Genomic DNA, 17,676 nt, shown 5'->3' on the forward strand with positions numbered 1-17,676 from the left:
TGACGACCGAACCCGGAGCTGGGCGATATTTTGATTCTGGCCGCCCCCACCCCCCACCCCCCGGCGCCTCGTTGGTAGCTGTAGCCCCCTAAGAACCTAAGGTAGTTCTCGCGGCTGGGTGATGCAATTTACCAGGGCCGGTGGGGGGCAGAGCTTTCTTTTCAGGGGTGGGAGTTTCTGGCTTATCTACGCCGGCAGCGTGGCCATTGGCGGTGGGGGGTGGAAGGGAACAACTGCGGGGTGTTTTTACTTTGCCCAGTGATGTGACGCTGCAGACTCACATTGTAGCAAAGCGTACACCTGCTCCTTGACACAGCATTTATTGTACAAACGTCGCCTTTTAAAATAAAGAGGGTATTAATGAAACCATGTAAAACGCTTTCCCTCCCTCCACCCCGCCCGCTGGGGCAACAGATAATTACAACTGGAAGAGAGAAAATGGAAAAGCAAAAGCCTTTTAAATTGTTCGTACCACCAAGATTAAGTAGCAGTCAAGTATCTGCAGTGAAACCTCAGAATTTGGGAGGAGATTCTAATTTCTTCAAGGTAAATTTGCGTATGAATCTTGATTTGAATATTCTTCAGGTAAAGAGGCACGGTGTAGTTTCTAACTGGTAATATTGTATAATTTTATTTGTACATTGTATAATTTGTTTTTCAGTAAGTGTGGCCTGATTTGCCCAAGAATTTTTATTTTTAATTTATTTTTTTATCTTTTTTAATGTTTATTTTTTATTTTTAAGATACAGAGAGCACTAATGGGGGAGGGGCAGAGAGAAAGGGAGACTCCGAATCCGAAGCAGGCTCCAGGTTCTAGGCTCCCAGCGGTCAGCGCGGAGCCCCATGCGGGACCTGAACCCAGGAACCCTGAGGTCATGACCTGAGCCGAAGTCGCTCAATGGGCAGAGCCACCCAGGCGCCCTATTTTTGATTTTATTTTAGCCCAAGAATTTGTAAACAAATTTATTTAAAAATTTAAATCCCATTTACTTGATATACAGTGTTATATTAGTTTCAGGTGTACAATACAGTGATTCAGCAATTCTGTACATTATTCAGTGCTCATGAAGATAAGGGTACTCTTAATCCCCTTCACCTATTTCACCCCTCTCTCCACCACCTTCCCTCAGGCAACCACCAGTTTGTTCTCTATAGTTATGAGTCGCCTTCTTGGTTTGTCTCTTTTTTCCCTGTAGCCTCCTTTGTTTTGTGTCTTAAATTCCACATAGGAATGAAATCATAGGGTATTTGTCTTCTTCTGACCGACTTATTTCGCTTACCACTATACTCTCCCAACTCTGTGCTTGTCGTTGCAAATGGCAAGCTTTCATTCTTTTTTTATACATCAGTACTATTCCATTGTATATCTATAGCACATCCTTAATTTTTTTTTTTGATGTTTATTTTCGAGAGAGACAGCGCAAGCCGGGGAGGGGCAGAGAGAGAGGGAGACACAGAACCTGAAGCAGGCCCCAGGCTCTGAGCTGTCAGCGCAGACCCCGACGTGAGATTCGAACCCACAAGCTGTGAGATCGTGACCTGAGCCAAAGTCGGACGCCCAACCGAGTGAGCCACCCAGGCACCTATAACACATCTTCTTTATCCACTCATCTATCAGTAGACACTTGGGCTGCTTCCATGGCTCGGCTATTGTAAATAATGCTGCAGGACACATAGGGGTGCATACATCTTTTCAAATTAGTGTTTTCATATTCTTTGGGTAAATACCCAGTAGTGGAATTACTGGGTCATAGGGTAGTTCTATTTTTGTTTTCTGAGGAACCTCCATACTGTTTTCCACAGAGGATGCACCAATTTGCATTCCCACCAGCAGTGCACAAGTGTTCCTTTTTCTCCACATCCTCACCAACACTTGTTTCATGTGTTTATGGTTTTTGCCATTCTGACAGGTGATGTGATACTGTGATTTTGACTAACATTTCCGTGATGATGAGTGATGTTGAGCATCTTTTCAGGTGTCTTTTAGCCATCTGGATCTCTTCTTTGGAGACCTGTTTGTTTCATGTCTTCTTCCCATTTTTTAAATTGGATTATTTGGTTTTTTTTGGTATTGTATATATATTTTGGATACTAACCCTTTATTGGATATGTCATTTGCAAATATCTTCTCCCATTCAGTAGGCTATTTTTTAGTTTTGTTGATTGTTTCCTCACTGTGCACAAAGAAGCTTTTTATTTTGTTGTAGTCCTCATAGCTTATTTTTGCCTTTGTTTCCCTTGTCTCAGGAGACTTGCCTAGAAAAATGTGGATATGGCCAGTGTCAGAGAAACTCCTGCCTGTGTTGTCTTCCAGGATTTTTATTACCCAAGAATTTTGAATAGTATTGCTTTGAATGAATAATGAGCATACTTAATGTTTGCGAGCATTGTTCATTAAAAAAAATAATCACTGTTGCCATAGAACTCTGGGTACATAATGGGTCCTAATTTGAATCCTCTCTTGGAGGCAACTTATAAGACATGTACATTGAAGTATCAAGGTATAAAAGTATATTCAGAGACTATTAGGATCAAAAAAATAAGAAAATTTGGACAAATATGTCAATATACTGGTAAAAATTAGTGTCTGACTAAGCTTAAAATTTGGCTTTGAGCTTCCTGCTTGACAGGATAAAAAGAGAAATTCATTTCTGTAGTAGAGTTCTTACCAGAAAGGGGGAATCATACCAAGTTTCTCAGGCAAAACAGCTCTTACTACTAAATTATTTTAAAAATTTCTCTGTGGAACTTTATATTGGAGATATAAATATTTCCAATGTTTATAATATATAATCTATATATAATCTATATAACATGTAATAATATAATATAATAATAATTATAACCCAATAATATATAATATTTATATACTAAATATATAAAATGTTAAAATATTTTAATTTTATATGCTGTAGAAAAATTTCTATGTATAGCTAAGAGGATAACATTAAAATGCTATTCAGTGAAGACAACTCTCAATTCTCTCAAGGAAAAGATAATGAAATTGAAGAAGACTAATATATTAAGCTAGTAATTAAAATTACTGTTACTTTTGGGGTGCCTGGGTGGCTCAGTTGGTTAAGTGCCCAACTTCGGCTTAAGTCATGGTCTCATGGTTCATGGGTTAGAGCCCAGCACTAACCCACTGACAATGTGGAGCCTGCTTGGGATTTTCTCCTTCCCCCCCCCTCTGTCCCTCCCCCCACTCATGCTTTTTTTTCTCTCTCTGTCAAAAATAAATAAAAATAAATAAACTTTTAAAAATAAAATAAGATTTTACTGAATACTTCCAAAGTGTGTATTGTGAAATTTATAGTTTAGCTTTATCTTCTAAGTCAAAAAATTTTTTGCTTTCTTATATAGCAAAACCACTTGATATTTTAAATACTGTATATACATGAAAGGATTTACAATTAAAGTCACTTTTTCAAGCAGATGTATGTTCCATATATAACTACATATTCACTCCTAGTTACCAGAGTGATATGGAACAGTATGTTTAAGAACTTCTTTGTGTTTCTAGAGTTTCAACAAATGTATTGAAGATGATTTTGGCTTTCCATTTGCAATGACTAATCTCTCCAAAAATGGGGAAAACGTTGATTCAGGTAAGAAACTGGAACAGCAATACATGACTATACGTGTAAGCATTTTTTATATATACATTGTTAGATATTGAAAATGTAAGTATTATATTGATAGCCTTGACATTAAAGCTAGATATAATACTTGACTTAAAAAATAAGGTGTTGGCATACTTAATATCAGTTGTCTTCTATCTTGCAGATCCTGCTTTACAAAAAGTTAAGGTTTTGCCCATGCTTGAACAGGTCAGTTAAGTATAACGTACAATACTATAACATATAACATGTTTAGGTCTTGAGTTGCTTGTTTGAAAAAAGGAAAAAAAATTCTTTATTTGTTGGATTACTAGCCTTTAGTATTTAATTGCTACTATTTGGAAACTCTCATCAGACATATTTTCTTACAGGAAACATTTATTCGTTTTTTTAGGTTGATAACTCTGACAGTTGTCACTACCAGGAAGGACTAAAAGACTCTGATTTTGAGGTCAGAAGTTTTCCTATCCATATTCAATTTATTGTAATTGGAGTATCATTTATTGTTATTTGCTTATATTTTTCTTTTGAAGCTTCTAAAGGATTAAAATTTGGCTAATGTTTTAAGTTATATCCTTCAAAATCTTTTTCCCCTCTTTGTTTTTCTTTTAAAATTATTGAAACACTAGGCTTCTGTATTTTCCTGGGTTATACAAGCAACCATCCTTTAGGAGAAATTGAATTTTAAACTATAGCAAGAATAGAAGAGGGGCTGTGGCTACAATTTCATAGGCTCAGCTTATGAAAAGGCTGAGAATCAAGTCACTATTTTACAAATAAAACTAATAGGTATGATTGTTTGGCTGGTTTGCTGTCTAAGGAATTTTTTTTTTTAAGGCTTATTTATTTTGAGAGAGAGCACAAGCAGAGGAGGGACAGAGAGAGAGGGAGAGAATCCTAAGCTGACAGCACAGAGCCTGATAAGGGGCTTGATCCTGTGAAATGTGAGATCATTATCTGAGTCTGGTGCTTAACTGACTGAGCCACCCAGGAGGCCCCAGAGCATGTGACTCTTAACCTCAGGGTCCTTAGTTCAAGCCCCACATTGCGTGTGGGTCTACTTAAAAAAAACAAAACAAAACAAAAAACCAACAGAGAGAAACTATGGCCTGATCAAATGCTGTATGTTTGTTGCTGTGATTATAGCATCACAGAATTTAATATTCATATATTTTGATAGCAGAGCTAATCAGAAAACAAATCAATATGATTTAAAAAATACAAACTCTGGCATTACCTTATAATGTTGAAATGGATAATGAAGGAAATCCAAATAAAATCTAAATAGAACCTGAGAATAAAAAAAAAAAAAGAAACTGCGAATAAATGAAAGCTAGATCTTTTATTAACTATATTTTTTGTCATTATATTTTAAAATTCTTGTCCTTTAAGTAATCTTCAAACTGTATAACCAAAATGTTTTAAGACCATGGTAAAAATTTATAGATATCATGTAGAGGGATTTACTCTAGCTTTTAATCAGCGATACTCTCTCACTGATTAAAATATTTCCAACTTCTGACTTAGGTACATTTTGAAGGTATATGATTACACTCAGTGGGTATAACTTAATCAAGTGACCAGTAACTTTAATAAAGTAGCTAATACTGCCTTAGTATTTTAAAGAATTAATGTAGCTTTCAGTATGATATTAGGGCATAATTTGAGGAGAGATTTATTGTCAACTAGTAAGGTACTATTAGTCTTGGATATTTTCAGTAGGCAGCTGTAGTTTGTTAATTGTTCATAATTTTAGTGTAACCAATCTTTGAAAATCTATTTGTTTTAATAGAATTCAGAGCCAATGAGCAGACTGTATTCAAAACTGTATAAGGAGGCTGAAAAGATCAAGAAGTGGAAAGTGAATATAGAATTTGAATTGAAGCAGAAAGAAAATAAGTTGCAAGAAAATAGAAAGATAATTGAAGCACAGCGGAAAGCCATTCAAGAACTACAGGTATAATGAGATTTGGAATTGAAAATGTAGTGTAGTAGATTTTGTCATAATAGTGTTTAAAATAGAGTATTTCTGTGGTGTGGATTTTAAGGACAGTACTTTTTTTAAGTTTCAGCGACACTGCATTTCAACTTTAGGATGAACACAGAAGACAAGTTGTACAGAGCTTAATGCAAATGATTAGGGAAATAATAAATTACTTTAGATAAAGATTGATTTAATGATTCTAATTATAGACTTTTAATTTTTTAATTCCTGTTACTGATGTTCTGTTTGAAATAAATGTCTTTTATTAATTGGAATATGATATTGGTGGTTAAAACTGTATTTGAAACTATTGAGCTTCAGTTTTGTGGCCTAGTGAAAGAAAAAGGTTGAGAAAATGCACCATTGGGTTAGGACAAAGATAAGACATCATTTAAAAATGTTTAGGGAAGATAATATTGCATTAAAATATTGTTGGATACTTTCTGGAGATGATTCAGCAAACTTGATTTTAGATCTGTGAAAGTGAGACTGTGTTCTTAGGGGAAAATCCATAAGTTGTGACAAAAAAACTTTTTTGTGTGCAAAAAAGTTTTTTACACTTCTTAGTTGTTAGCAAAGAAATGCTGCTTAATAATTATACTCATGTTTATTTTCCTAAGCAAAATGTGATGTACTGTTCTTCTGTTTTGTAAATTAGTTTGAAAATGAAAAAGTAAGTTTGAAATTAGAAGAAGGAATTCAAGAAAATAAAGATTTAATAAAAGAGTAAGTAATCGTTTAATGAATTTGTTCTCTCTAAATTTTATTCCAGATTTATTAAAATAATTTCCAGAAATGTATTGAATGCTTTCTATTATGTATTATATACAGAATTTTACCTGGGTACTGTGGGAGAAGGAAGACGTAGTTACTCTACATTCTTATGTTTGGCAAACAGTGGTCACTGACTAATAATTTTTCACTTTCTAAAATGTCAGGTAGGAAAAACCATTAATTGGGTGTCAAAAAGGTATCTGATAATTCTGTATTTACAACTGCCTATGTATATTGTCTACCTTTCTGTTGTAGTATTTTAGGTACAGTATTTATAGTGTAAATAGTATAATAGTATAGTAAATAGTATAAATAGTGCTCAATTTAGTTCCAAGCTAATTCTCACTCTCAAGTTCCTGTTTTTGTCAGTGGCCTAATGATTGTTTCATGAACATTAGCTTTAAATTTTAGAGTCATCTTTAACTTTTCCTTTTCTTTGTTCTAGGCAGTAGCTAAGCCTTATTTTATACACTCTTACCTCATCCTCATTCAGATGATATCATATACAATTTAATAGAAACATATAATTGTTTAATTCATCTGCTAAATAGATATTGAATAGTTAGAATGTAACGTATGGGTCCACAAAGAGTGCAAAACTTTCTTATTCCTACTTGCTTGCTAAATATGGTTTTAGAAGACCTATCACCTTGTCAGTGAAGTTGCTGATAAGTGAAAAGGGCTCTTAATGACAAATTGTTTTAGCCCAAGTGAAAGACAACCTGTGGAGGTGCCTGGCAGGCTCAGTTGGAAGAGCATGTGACTCTTGATCTCAGGGTCATGAGTTCGAGCCCAATATTGGGGTTAGAGATTACTTAAATAAACAAACTTTAAAAAAGGTAACTTATGACTTCCCAGATCAAATTGAAATATTATACTTTAATTTTTTCTCTGCCTACTTGAGGTTTGCTTATTAGGGAGAAGAGAGAGTGAAGAGGAAGTTTCTGACATTGTGTGCCTATTGTATATTTTGTACTTTCGGTCACTTTCGTAGGGTATGTGACTGAGTTCCTACAGTATCTTACTGTCACCCTAATACCAGTATTTGATAACTTGTGAGCTTTCTTAAGTTTGCTGTTACCTCCATTAATGAACATGTGTATTTTTGTTAACACTGTGACTGTTTAATTACATAGTATATTGTAATGTAGTGTAGCGTGACATAGGAGTTACACCATTTTTTTGAGGTGAGAGGTAGTTTATTTTGGATGGGATCTCCTTCTATTTTAAGCACTTGTTTGAGTTGTGTGTCAGTTTTGCCCTCAAATGCTGAATTGTCATTTGTCATCTGAAAGAACCTTGACGTTTAGGTAAGAGCTTTGTCAAAATGTTGGTGAGAAACAAAGTTGCACTTAAGGTCGAGTGACTTGATAGTTGGATGACAGACTTAATATAAAGTTGCTCAGGACCAGCCTATTCACTGGTCATGACTTTCTAAAAGGGATATAGATTTGAAAGAGACTTTGGGTATTTCAAAACCATATGCCTGGCCTGTAGTAGAAGTTTGAGAGGGAATGGACACTTTAATTTATTGACAGTTTTGAGCAGGAAAAGACTTTTGAGATAGTTTAGATAATTTGGGAGGGATTTTTTTTTTTTTTTTGAGTGGAGTGCAGGACCTTATATGTGATTTTATTTCCATATATTAGTGTCTCAATTTTCAAATTTCAGCAGTCAAACCTGAAGCATCCACAATTACATAATTCAGAAATTACTTTAAAAAGCAGCATTTGTCAGACTCCTATCTGGGATTTGTTTAGATAATTTGATGAATTAAACCCTTATCTAGCCCTGTGGCATGCATGTGATAGTGATAGTTATCAGAGAAGAGAAGGCTTTCTATAGATGAGGATGTCCAAAGGACGAATAGGAATTAACCAGGAGGAGAATTAGAGGTTGCGACTCTGGCATTTTGTGACAAGCTAGAGTTTTGATTTTATCTTGAAGTGGGGTGGGAGGGTAGGGCTGAAGAAGAGTGGGCTGAAGAAAGGCTGATTGGCTATAGCTATGGCTCCCTTCAACAAGAATAGTTTTATTTTTTAAGTATAATTTAAAATCTTGTGTATCCAGTTAAGATTTCATTTTGTAAGAGAATTTTGGTTCTAGAAAAAAAAAAAAAGATTGAAAATTGCTGCAGATGGTCATTTTGAAGCCAGTGAAGGGTTTTCAGAATTCTAAAATTGAGCCATTGTGAATAACAGAGTAGACTTGAAATATTTGATTGGATGATTGCTTGTATATGGATGTATGGCTAGTTTTATACCAAGCTGTGCTGCTCAAAGGGTCTTTGTGGTTTGGGGAGCGTATTGCTAAAGACACTTTTGTCCTTTACCTCTCACCATAGATTAGCAGGAAGAGGCTGAAGTTGTTTTTTCAAACTGTAATTGAAAAATTAGGTTTATGGTCACTTGTTCTGATTTTTATAAAACCTCTAACAAAAAAGACCCTCTCTAGACCAGTGGTTCTCAAATTTTAGCAAGCATCTAAATTATCTGCAGAGCTTGGGGCGCCTGAGTGGCGCAGTCGGTTGAGCGTCCGACTTCAGCCAGGTCACGATCTCGCGGTCCGTGAGTTCGAGCCCTGCGTCGGGCTCTGGGCTGATGGCTCGGAGCCTGGAGCCTGTTTCTGATTCTGTGTCTCCCTCTCTCTCTGCCCCTCCCCCGTTTATGCTCTGTCTCTCTCTGTCCCAAAAATAAATAAAAAACGTTGAAAAGAAATTTTTTTAAAAAAATTATCTGCAGAGCTTGTTAAATAATATACTGTTGTCCTCCCCGCCCCCCCCCCCGAATTTCTGATTCAGTGGGGTAGGGCTTCAGAATTTGCCTTTCTAACAAGTGATGTGGATGCTACTGGTCCAAGGATCATACTTTGGGAGCTACTACTCTGTACTAGAGAACAGTCACAGGCTTTAAAAATAAAGCAAACCCACCTTTTCTCTGACTGGCTTATTTTTCTTAGCGTTATACTCTCTAGATCCATCCATGTTGTTGAAAATGGCAAAATTTCATTCTCTTATGACTGAGTGATAGAATGTTCCATTTGTGTGTGTGTGTGTGTGTGTGTGTGTGTGTGTGTGTATGTATGTGCATACACCACATCTTCTTTATCCATTCATCTATCAGTGGCCACTTGGGCTGCTTCCATATTTTGGCTATTTTAAAGTTGCAATAAATATAGGACTGTGTATATCTCTTCAAATTAGTGTTTTTGTGTTCTTTGGGTAAATACCCAGTAGTGCTATTACTGGATCATATGGTAATTCTGTTTTTAATTTTTTGAGCAACCTCCATACTGTTTTCCACAGTGGCTGCAACAGTTTGCATTCCCACAGTGCATAAGGTTCTTTTTTCTCCACATTTTCGCCAGCACTTGTTGTTTCTTGTGTTTTTGATTTTAGCCATTCTGACAGGTGGCATGATTTTGATTTGCATTTCCCTGTTGATTAGTGACATTGAGCATCTTTTCAGGTGTCTGTTGGCCATCTGTATGTCGTCTTTGGAGAACTGTTTATGTCTTCTGCCCATTTTTAAATTTGGTTACCAGGTTTTTTGTGTGTGTTGAATTTTATAAGTTCTTTGTATATTTTGGATACTAACCCTCTATCAGATATGTGATTTGCAAATATCTTCTCCCCTTCAGTAGGTTGTTTTTTAGTTTTGTTGATTGTTTCCTTTGCTGTGCAAAAGCTTTTTATTTTGATGTCCCAATAGTTTATTTTTGCTTTTGTTTCCCTTATCTCAGAAGACATATCTAGAAAGATGTTTTATGGCTGATATGCCTGTGCTCTCTTCTAGGGCAACCAACAAAAATAAATAAAAGGCATCCAAATTGGAAAGAGTTTTATGATTTTAGGTCTCACATTTAAGCCTTTCAAAAATCCATTTTGAATTTGTTTTTGTGGATAGTATAAGAAAGTGGTCCAGTTTCATTCTTTTGCATGTAGCTGTCCACTTTTTCCATTACCATTTGTTGAAGAGACTTTTTTCCCATTACATATTCTTGCCTCCTTTGTTGAAGATTAGTTGACCACATAATTGTGGGTTTATTTCTGGGTTTTATATTCTGTTCCCTTAACCTGTGTGTCTCTTTTTGTGCCAGTACCACAGTTTTGATCACTATATTTGTAGTAGCAGTTGAAATCTGGAATTGTGATACCTCCAGCCTTCACTCCTGTGGAATTTAAGAAACAAATGAACAAAGGAAAAAAAAAGCAAACCAAAAACAGAGAACAAACAGATGGTTACCAGAGGTGAGGTGGGTGGGAGGTGGGTGAAATAGGTAAAGTGTATTAAGAGTACATTTATCATGAGCACTGAGTAATTTCCGGAATTGTTGAATCACTGTATTATAAACCTGAAACTAATATAACACAGTGTGTTGACTACTCCTGAATTAAAATAAGTAAAACATTTTGAAAAAGCAGAGAAAAAACCACACTTGATTTCAGTGATTTCTTAGCTTTTTCATTTATTAGATTATTGAAAATGTCAAAGGATATGGTCTATGTAATAATCTTTTGCTTTTTACTAAACTAATATGTAGATTTAAAAACTCAAAAGTTTATTTTTATTTATTTTTCAGAGAGAGAGCATGCCCATGCAAGTGAGAGAGGGGCAGAAAGAGAGGGAGACAGAATCCCAAGCAGGCTCTGTGCTCTGAACACAGAGCCCAGTGCAGGACTTGAACTCATGGACAGTGAGATCATGACCTGAGCTGAAATTGAGATCCACACTTAGTGACTGAGCCACCCAGGTGCCGCTAAAAATCATTATTAATGAGAGGCACCTGGGTGGCTCGTCGGTTCAGAGTCCGACTTCAGCTCAGGTCATGATGTCATGGTTTGTGGTTTGTGCTGCTGTCAGCACAGAGCCCACTTTGGATCCTCTGTTCCCTTCTCTCTGCCTCTCCCCTGCTTGCGCTCTCTCAAAAATAAATAAATATAAAAACACCCCAAAAATAATTATTAATGATTAATTTGTAACAGTTCATTTCTATGGAAAATTTATAAGGTGGAAAGTTCTATCTAACTGTTGAATATATGATTACTTCATGTTATCTAGAGGTCTTTTTTCCCTCTTCTTTCTTTTTTAAAAATTTTCATTAACATGTAATGAGATTTGGAATATATACGACTACATTGTATTGAACTTTCTAAAAAAATTTATTGGTATAATTTATCTATGACATTAATTTTAGGTATGAAACATAATTATTGGGTATATGTATAGCAAAATGACAGCAAATACATTCTCCCATTTAGTAGGTTGTCTTTTCATTTTGTTGGTAGTTTCCTTGGCTGTGCAGAAGCACTTATTTATTTTTGTTTTTTTATTATTATTTTTAAAATACTGATCATGTATTGATTTCAGTTGTCATGGCTTTTTTTAAATAATTATTTTTAACGTTTATTTATTTTTGAGAGACATGGAATGCGAGCAGGGGAGGGGCAGAGAGAGAGGGAGACACAGAATCCGAAGCAGTCTCCAGGCTCTGAGCTGTCAGCACAGAGCTGGATGTTGGGCTCAAACCTACAAACCTTGAGATCATGACCTGAGCTAAAGTCGGTGCTTAACCAACTGAGCCACCCAGACACCCCCAGAAGCTTTTAAATTTGATGTGGTCCCACTTGTTTATTTTTGCTTTTGTTGCCTTTGCTTGTGTCAAATCCAAAAAAATCATTTCTAAGATTGATGTCAAGGAACTTACCACCTATGTTTTCTTCTAGGAGTTTTATGGTTTCAGGTCTTATGTTCAAGTCTTTAGTCCATTTTGAGTTGATTTTGTGTATGCTATAAGATAGTGGTTCCATTTTCCCAGTGGCATTTATTTATTTCAAACAATTTTTAATGTTTATTTATTTTTGGGAGACAGGGAGAGAGCACGAGCAGGGGAGAAGCAGAGAGAGAGAGAAAAACGCAGAATCAGAAGCAGGCTCCAGGCTCTGAGCTGCAGCACGGAGCCCAACACAGGGCTCAAACTCACGAACTGTGAGATCATGACCTGAGCCCAAGTTGGATGCTTAACTGATGGAGCCAGCCACCAAGGTGCCCCTTCTCAACACCATTTATTGAAGGGACTCTCCTTTCCCCGTTGTATATTCTTGGCTCCTTGGTAATGAACTCACTGACCATATATGCATGGGTTTGTTTGTTTTGTTGATTTATGTGTCTGTTTTTATGCTAATACCATACTTTTGAAAAACTTTTTAAATTCCAGTTAGTTAACATACAATGTAATATTAGTTTCAGGTGTACAATACAGTGATTCAACACTTCCATGCAGTACATGGTGCTCATCCCAACAAGTGTACTCCTTAATCCCCGTCACCTATTTAACCAGTTCCCCCCTCCTCCCAGACTGTTTTGATTACTCTAGTTTTGTCATACAGTTTGAAATCAGGAAGTGTGATTCCTGTAGCTCTTCTTTCTCAAGTTTGCTTTGGCTCTTTGGTGATATCATACAAATTTTAGGTTTGTTCTGTATCTGAAAAGTGCCATTGAAAATTTGGTTTGGATTGCATTCTGTGAATTGTTTGGGGTAGTGTGATATTTATAAGAAAAATATATTTTGTCATTCAGATGAGCAAATCTGTATTTCTCATATAAATATACACACACACACACACACATATATATGTATATATATATATATATATATATGTATATATATTCGGTTTTCATCCACCATTCCTGGCTCATAGCTTCCAAAACCCTTGGAATTTCCTAAGTGCTAAGAGTGACAAAAGTATCTCTTATTATGTTAATGAGATGACTTTTGGAACCTACTTAAGGATGAGGTTGCCTGCCAGGAGAACCTACCATGTGATTAGAGGGTTGGAACTTACAGTCCCTCTCCACCCCTACCCCCCCCCCCCACCTTGGTAAGGGGAAGAGGGTCTGGAAGTCGAATCTGTCATCATTGACCAATGATTTAATCAATCATGATTATGTAACTTAGCCTCCATAAAAACCCAAGAGGACAGGGTTCAGGAAAACTTTGAGCTTGGTAAAGAGATTTGAAGAGAGTGATGAGCTCAGAGAGAGAGCATGGAAGCTCCCCACCCTTTCCCCATGCCTGTCCCTATGCATCTCTTTTATCTATTTCTGACTTACATTCTTTTATAATAAACTAGTAACATGGCAAGTGAATTGTTTCTCAGTGTTCAATGAGCTGCTCTAGCAAATTAATTGAACCTAAGGAACCTCCGATTTATAGGCAGTTTGTCAGAGGTATAGGTAACAATCTGAGCTTGTTACTGGTGTCTGAAAACTAAGGAGTGAGTCATGGGAATTTTTTAGTTATAGCCAGTTGGACAGAAGTGTAGGTAACAACTTGGGCTTGCAACTGGTCAAGTAGGGCTGGGGGAACAGCAGTTTTGTAGGACCGAACCCTTAACTTGTAGAATCTCAAGTGGGGCTGGGGGAACAGCAGTTTTTGTAGGACCGAACCCTTAGAATCTGAGGCTATCTCCAGGTAGGTAGTGTCAGATTGAATTGAATTGTGGTACACTCAACTGGTATCCCAAGAATTGCTTGTTGGTCCCAAGAATTGAACCGCTGCCCCTCCACATTGGAATTGGTATTAGGACCCATTTAGGTAATGTGGACATTTTAACAATATTCTTCTAATCTATGAGCATGGAATATCTTTCCATTTATTTGTGTCTTCAATTTCTTAATGTATTATAGTTTTCAGTACACAGGTCTTTAATTTCCTTGGTTAAATTTAATCCTAGGTATTTTATTCTTTTTGATGCAATTGTAAATGGGGTTGTTTTCTTAATTTCTCCTTCAGATAGTTCATTATCAGTGTACACAAATGCAGCTGATTTTTGTGTATATTGATTTTTTAATATCCTACACACTTCACTGAACTGGTTTTTTAGTTCTAACAGTTTTTTGGTGGGGTCTTTAGAGTTTTCTCTATATATCATGTTAAGAGTTTCTTTTTCCTTTCCAATTTGGATGCCTTTTTTTTTTTTTTTTTTTTATATTTTTTTTTTTTTTTTCCATTTTTGGGACCCTTTTTTTTTTTTTTTTTTGATACCTTTATTTTCTTGCCTCATTGCTCTGACTAGTTCTTCTAATACTATGCTGAATAAAAATGGTAAGAGGGGGTATTCTTGTCTCGTTCTGATCTTAGAGGAAAAGCTTTTGGCTTTTTACTGTTGAATATGATGCAAGCTGTGTACTTGTCATATATGGCCGTTATTATGTTGAGGTACATTCTCTTTATACCCAACTTTGTTGAGAGTTTTTATCACAAATGGATATTGAATTTTATTAAATGCTTTTTCTGCATCTATTGAGATGATCAGAGGTTGTCTTATTCATGTAATGAAAGGCTAGTCAGAAAATTACCTGTTTACTGTTTTGAGGGTAAGACAGCTAGAGTATATGTGGGGTAATTAGTAAATGAAAAGCCCTACCCTCTTTTCTCATATATTTTCTTCTGCAAATCTAGAACTGTTTACTGAAGGGTTATTGATAGCTACTTGGGTAGTTACTTGTTAAGGAACTATCCTTTTTACTTTAAAGGGAAGCAGTTACTAAATCATCTTTGCTAATAGTGCAGTCAACCCATTTTTTTTTCATATAGTCATTTATGAGGGATGTGATATATATATTAAAGTATTATAAGACTTTCTTCAAAAATTATAAAAATAATGTTTCATAACTTTTATATATGATTTTGCTTTGAGATCAGATTGCACTTACACAGACTCTTTGCTTTCTTTCAGGAATAATGCTACAAGGCATTTATGCAATTTACTCAAAGAAACCTGTGCCAGATCTGCAGAAAAGACAAAGAAATGTAAATATTTTTCTTGTTTTATGTGATTTTCTCAATTTGTTATTATTTTAAAAAATTTTTTTAATGTTTATTTTTGAGAGAGAGACAGAGTGGGGGAGGAGCAGAGAGAGAGGAAGACACAGAGTCAGAAGCAGGCTCCAGGCTCTGAGCTGTCAGCACCTAGCCCAAGCCCGATGTGGGGCCCAAACTCACAAACCGTGAGGTCATGACCTGAGCTGAAGTCAGATGCTCAACCAACTGAGCCACCCAGGCACCCCGTCAACTTATTATTATTTTAATGGAGAAGGGAAGAAATTGTTTTTTCACTTTTTGGAGCCAACTTTGATTTGAACAAGTTACATGTGCCTCATACCATTTCTTTGCATAAGTAGTAATTTGATTCTCAGTTCTTTGAGCTTTCAAAGCTCAAAGTTTTTTTGAAAGATAATTTATTTCAAAAGCTATATATCTGACATTTGTAGTTCTTATTTCAGTTAAAATGTGATCTTGAGACTAACCTTTCTGTCTGGAACAACCAGCATATTGAATTTTGATGCATAACCATGTTGATAATAGAAACTACTGGTGGAGGGCTATGCTGAAGGCATAGTACTTAAGAGTAGTGCAATATTTATTTCCTATCTAAATAGAATTCTCAAGTTTCTCCTAAAGAAACATGCTTTTAAAATATTCAAATAAGGTTGTGGTATATATATGAAAGTACACCTTTTCATTGTATGCATATTTTGATTTTACTTGTAGGATTTTTTTTTCATTTTGATGAAAAACAAATTTTATTTTCAAAAATAATACTTTCATCTTTGTCATTATTTTCACACTAGCTCTACTTTGTTTCTGCCAAGAATCTATTAGGATATACTGTCTATCTGCTTTTTCAGGATAGCTAAAATTTTAGTGTCACACAGCTTATTGCTTAAGAGCCTGGGCTTAAGAGTTAGGTTGCTGTCTACTTGACCTTGGATAAGTTATATAATCTCTGATCCACTGTTTATTGGTTAATAAAGTGCCTCTTAGTGTTGTTTTGAGAATTAAATTTGTTAATAAATATAAATTGCTTGTAACAGTGCAAAGTGCTCCACCCCTCCTCCTCCCTCTTCTTTTTTCTTTTTCTTCTCTTCCTCCTCCTCCTCTTCCTTTTCCTTCCCCCTCTCCTCTTCCTTGTCCTCTTTCTTTCTTTCTTTCTTTCTTTCTTTCTTTCTTTCTTTCTTTCTCTTTCTTTCTAGTATGCACCATTGCTAGTGTTTTTAATTCTTTGTCCCTGCACATAGTACTTTGCTTTTAGAACTATATATATTTTCCAGAATGTAGTGTACCACTATCAGCTCCTCCACTGCATCCCGTTTATTCAGCTTTCAATATTAGCTTTCCCATCTATGTATAAAAAATGGTGAAAAGTATACACTGATGGGTGTAGAGGGATGGTGTGTTGACTGCTTTGTAGAAAGTAACCTGGGCCATAGAGACAAGGCTGCTAGGTTTTTTTTTTCCTCTGTTTAGTTTTATGTTCTCTAAGTCAGAGATAGATGGTGGGAGAGGTTTGAAGAATCTTTAAAAAGATTTTTAGGTGATTTCTTAAATGAACCGATGAATGTATCTTGATATGATGTGTAGATCGTTTTTTCCTATACAAAGTCTTTACACTTATTAATGTAAACTCCATCTAGATTCTTCCTGAAGTCTTTCCTTTTGCTATTGGATTTTTCTGTCTCATTTATTCATTCGCCAGCTTTTAAAGTGTCTACTTTGGGTCATGAAATATTCTGAATGCTGAGGAAAACAGCAATGAACAGTTTCTGCTTTTAAGGAGGATACATCCTAGTGGAGGGACACAGACCATAAACAAATTATATGTTGGGTGATGGTAACTACTTAAGGAGAGAGTATTTTGGGATAGGGTGATTGGGGAAGTATTTTAGGGACCCTAGTAAGTGTGTGTGTGTGTGTGTGGGCGGGGGGTGAGCCATGTAGTTATTTTGGGAAATAGTAAGTGCAAAGTCCCTTAGATGAAAGCCTGTTTAATCTTTTCAAGTCAGTGAGTCCACTGTACTGTTACCTTTCATATTTCTGCCTTGTATATGTTTTTCATCTTTTTTCTTGTGTGCCATTCAGGAACATTTCTTCTAATCTCTCTCTCTTCTAGTACACTAATTCTCTTTTTAGCTAGTTCTAGTTTGTTTTTTAATTCATTAGTCGAAGTTTCAATTTTTGTTATTGCATTTTCTGCTTTTGTATATATTAGCTGGTCTTAAAAATATCTGTAGTGTCACTTTTTAGACTTTCAGGTTTGTTGCTGAAATTTTTCTTTAACATAAAGTTGATGCACAATGCTACATTAGTTTCAGGTGTGTAACATTGTGATTTAATATGCGATGTTCACCACTAGTGTTCCTTGCTGAAATTTTTAAGTTCAGCTTTTTTTTTTTATCTCCATGAACATAATAAATTAAACATTATTTTATTAAGGTTTTTTTTGTTTTTTTTTTT

General features: G+C 35.6%; 1 protein-coding gene across 4 annotated transcripts in view; it reads left to right on the forward strand.

The window, feature by feature from the left end:
* The window catches only part of SYCP1 (synaptonemal complex protein 1), a 122,273-nt gene that overhangs the window by 134 nt on the left and 104,463 nt on the right, over positions 1-17,676 (forward strand). The window contains exons 1-8 of one of the 4 annotated variants that reach the window (XM_040471397.1): positions 71-101; positions 415-546; positions 3,524-3,608; positions 3,787-3,830; positions 4,015-4,071; positions 5,413-5,577; positions 6,263-6,330; positions 15,119-15,192. In XM_040471397.1, coding sequence (XP_040327331.1) covers positions 439-546; positions 3,524-3,608; positions 3,787-3,830; positions 4,015-4,071; positions 5,413-5,577; positions 6,263-6,330; positions 15,119-15,192 — 601 coding nt within the window. In that variant the 5' untranslated portion in view covers positions 71-101; positions 415-438. Of the gene's footprint in view, positions 1-70; positions 102-226; positions 547-3,523; positions 3,609-3,786; positions 3,831-4,014; positions 4,072-5,412; positions 5,578-6,262; positions 6,331-15,118; positions 15,193-17,676 lie in introns of those variants that run through there. The other 3 variants (XM_040471396.1, XM_040471398.1, XM_040471395.1) reach the window with 3 other exon arrangements.

Source organism: Herpailurus yagouaroundi, unplaced genomic scaffold, assembly GCF_014898765.1.
Source record: "Herpailurus yagouaroundi ecotype Mexico unplaced genomic scaffold, PumYag 77, whole genome shotgun sequence".
In the NCBI taxonomy this organism is placed as follows: domain Eukaryota; kingdom Metazoa; phylum Chordata; class Mammalia; order Carnivora; family Felidae; genus Herpailurus; species Herpailurus yagouaroundi.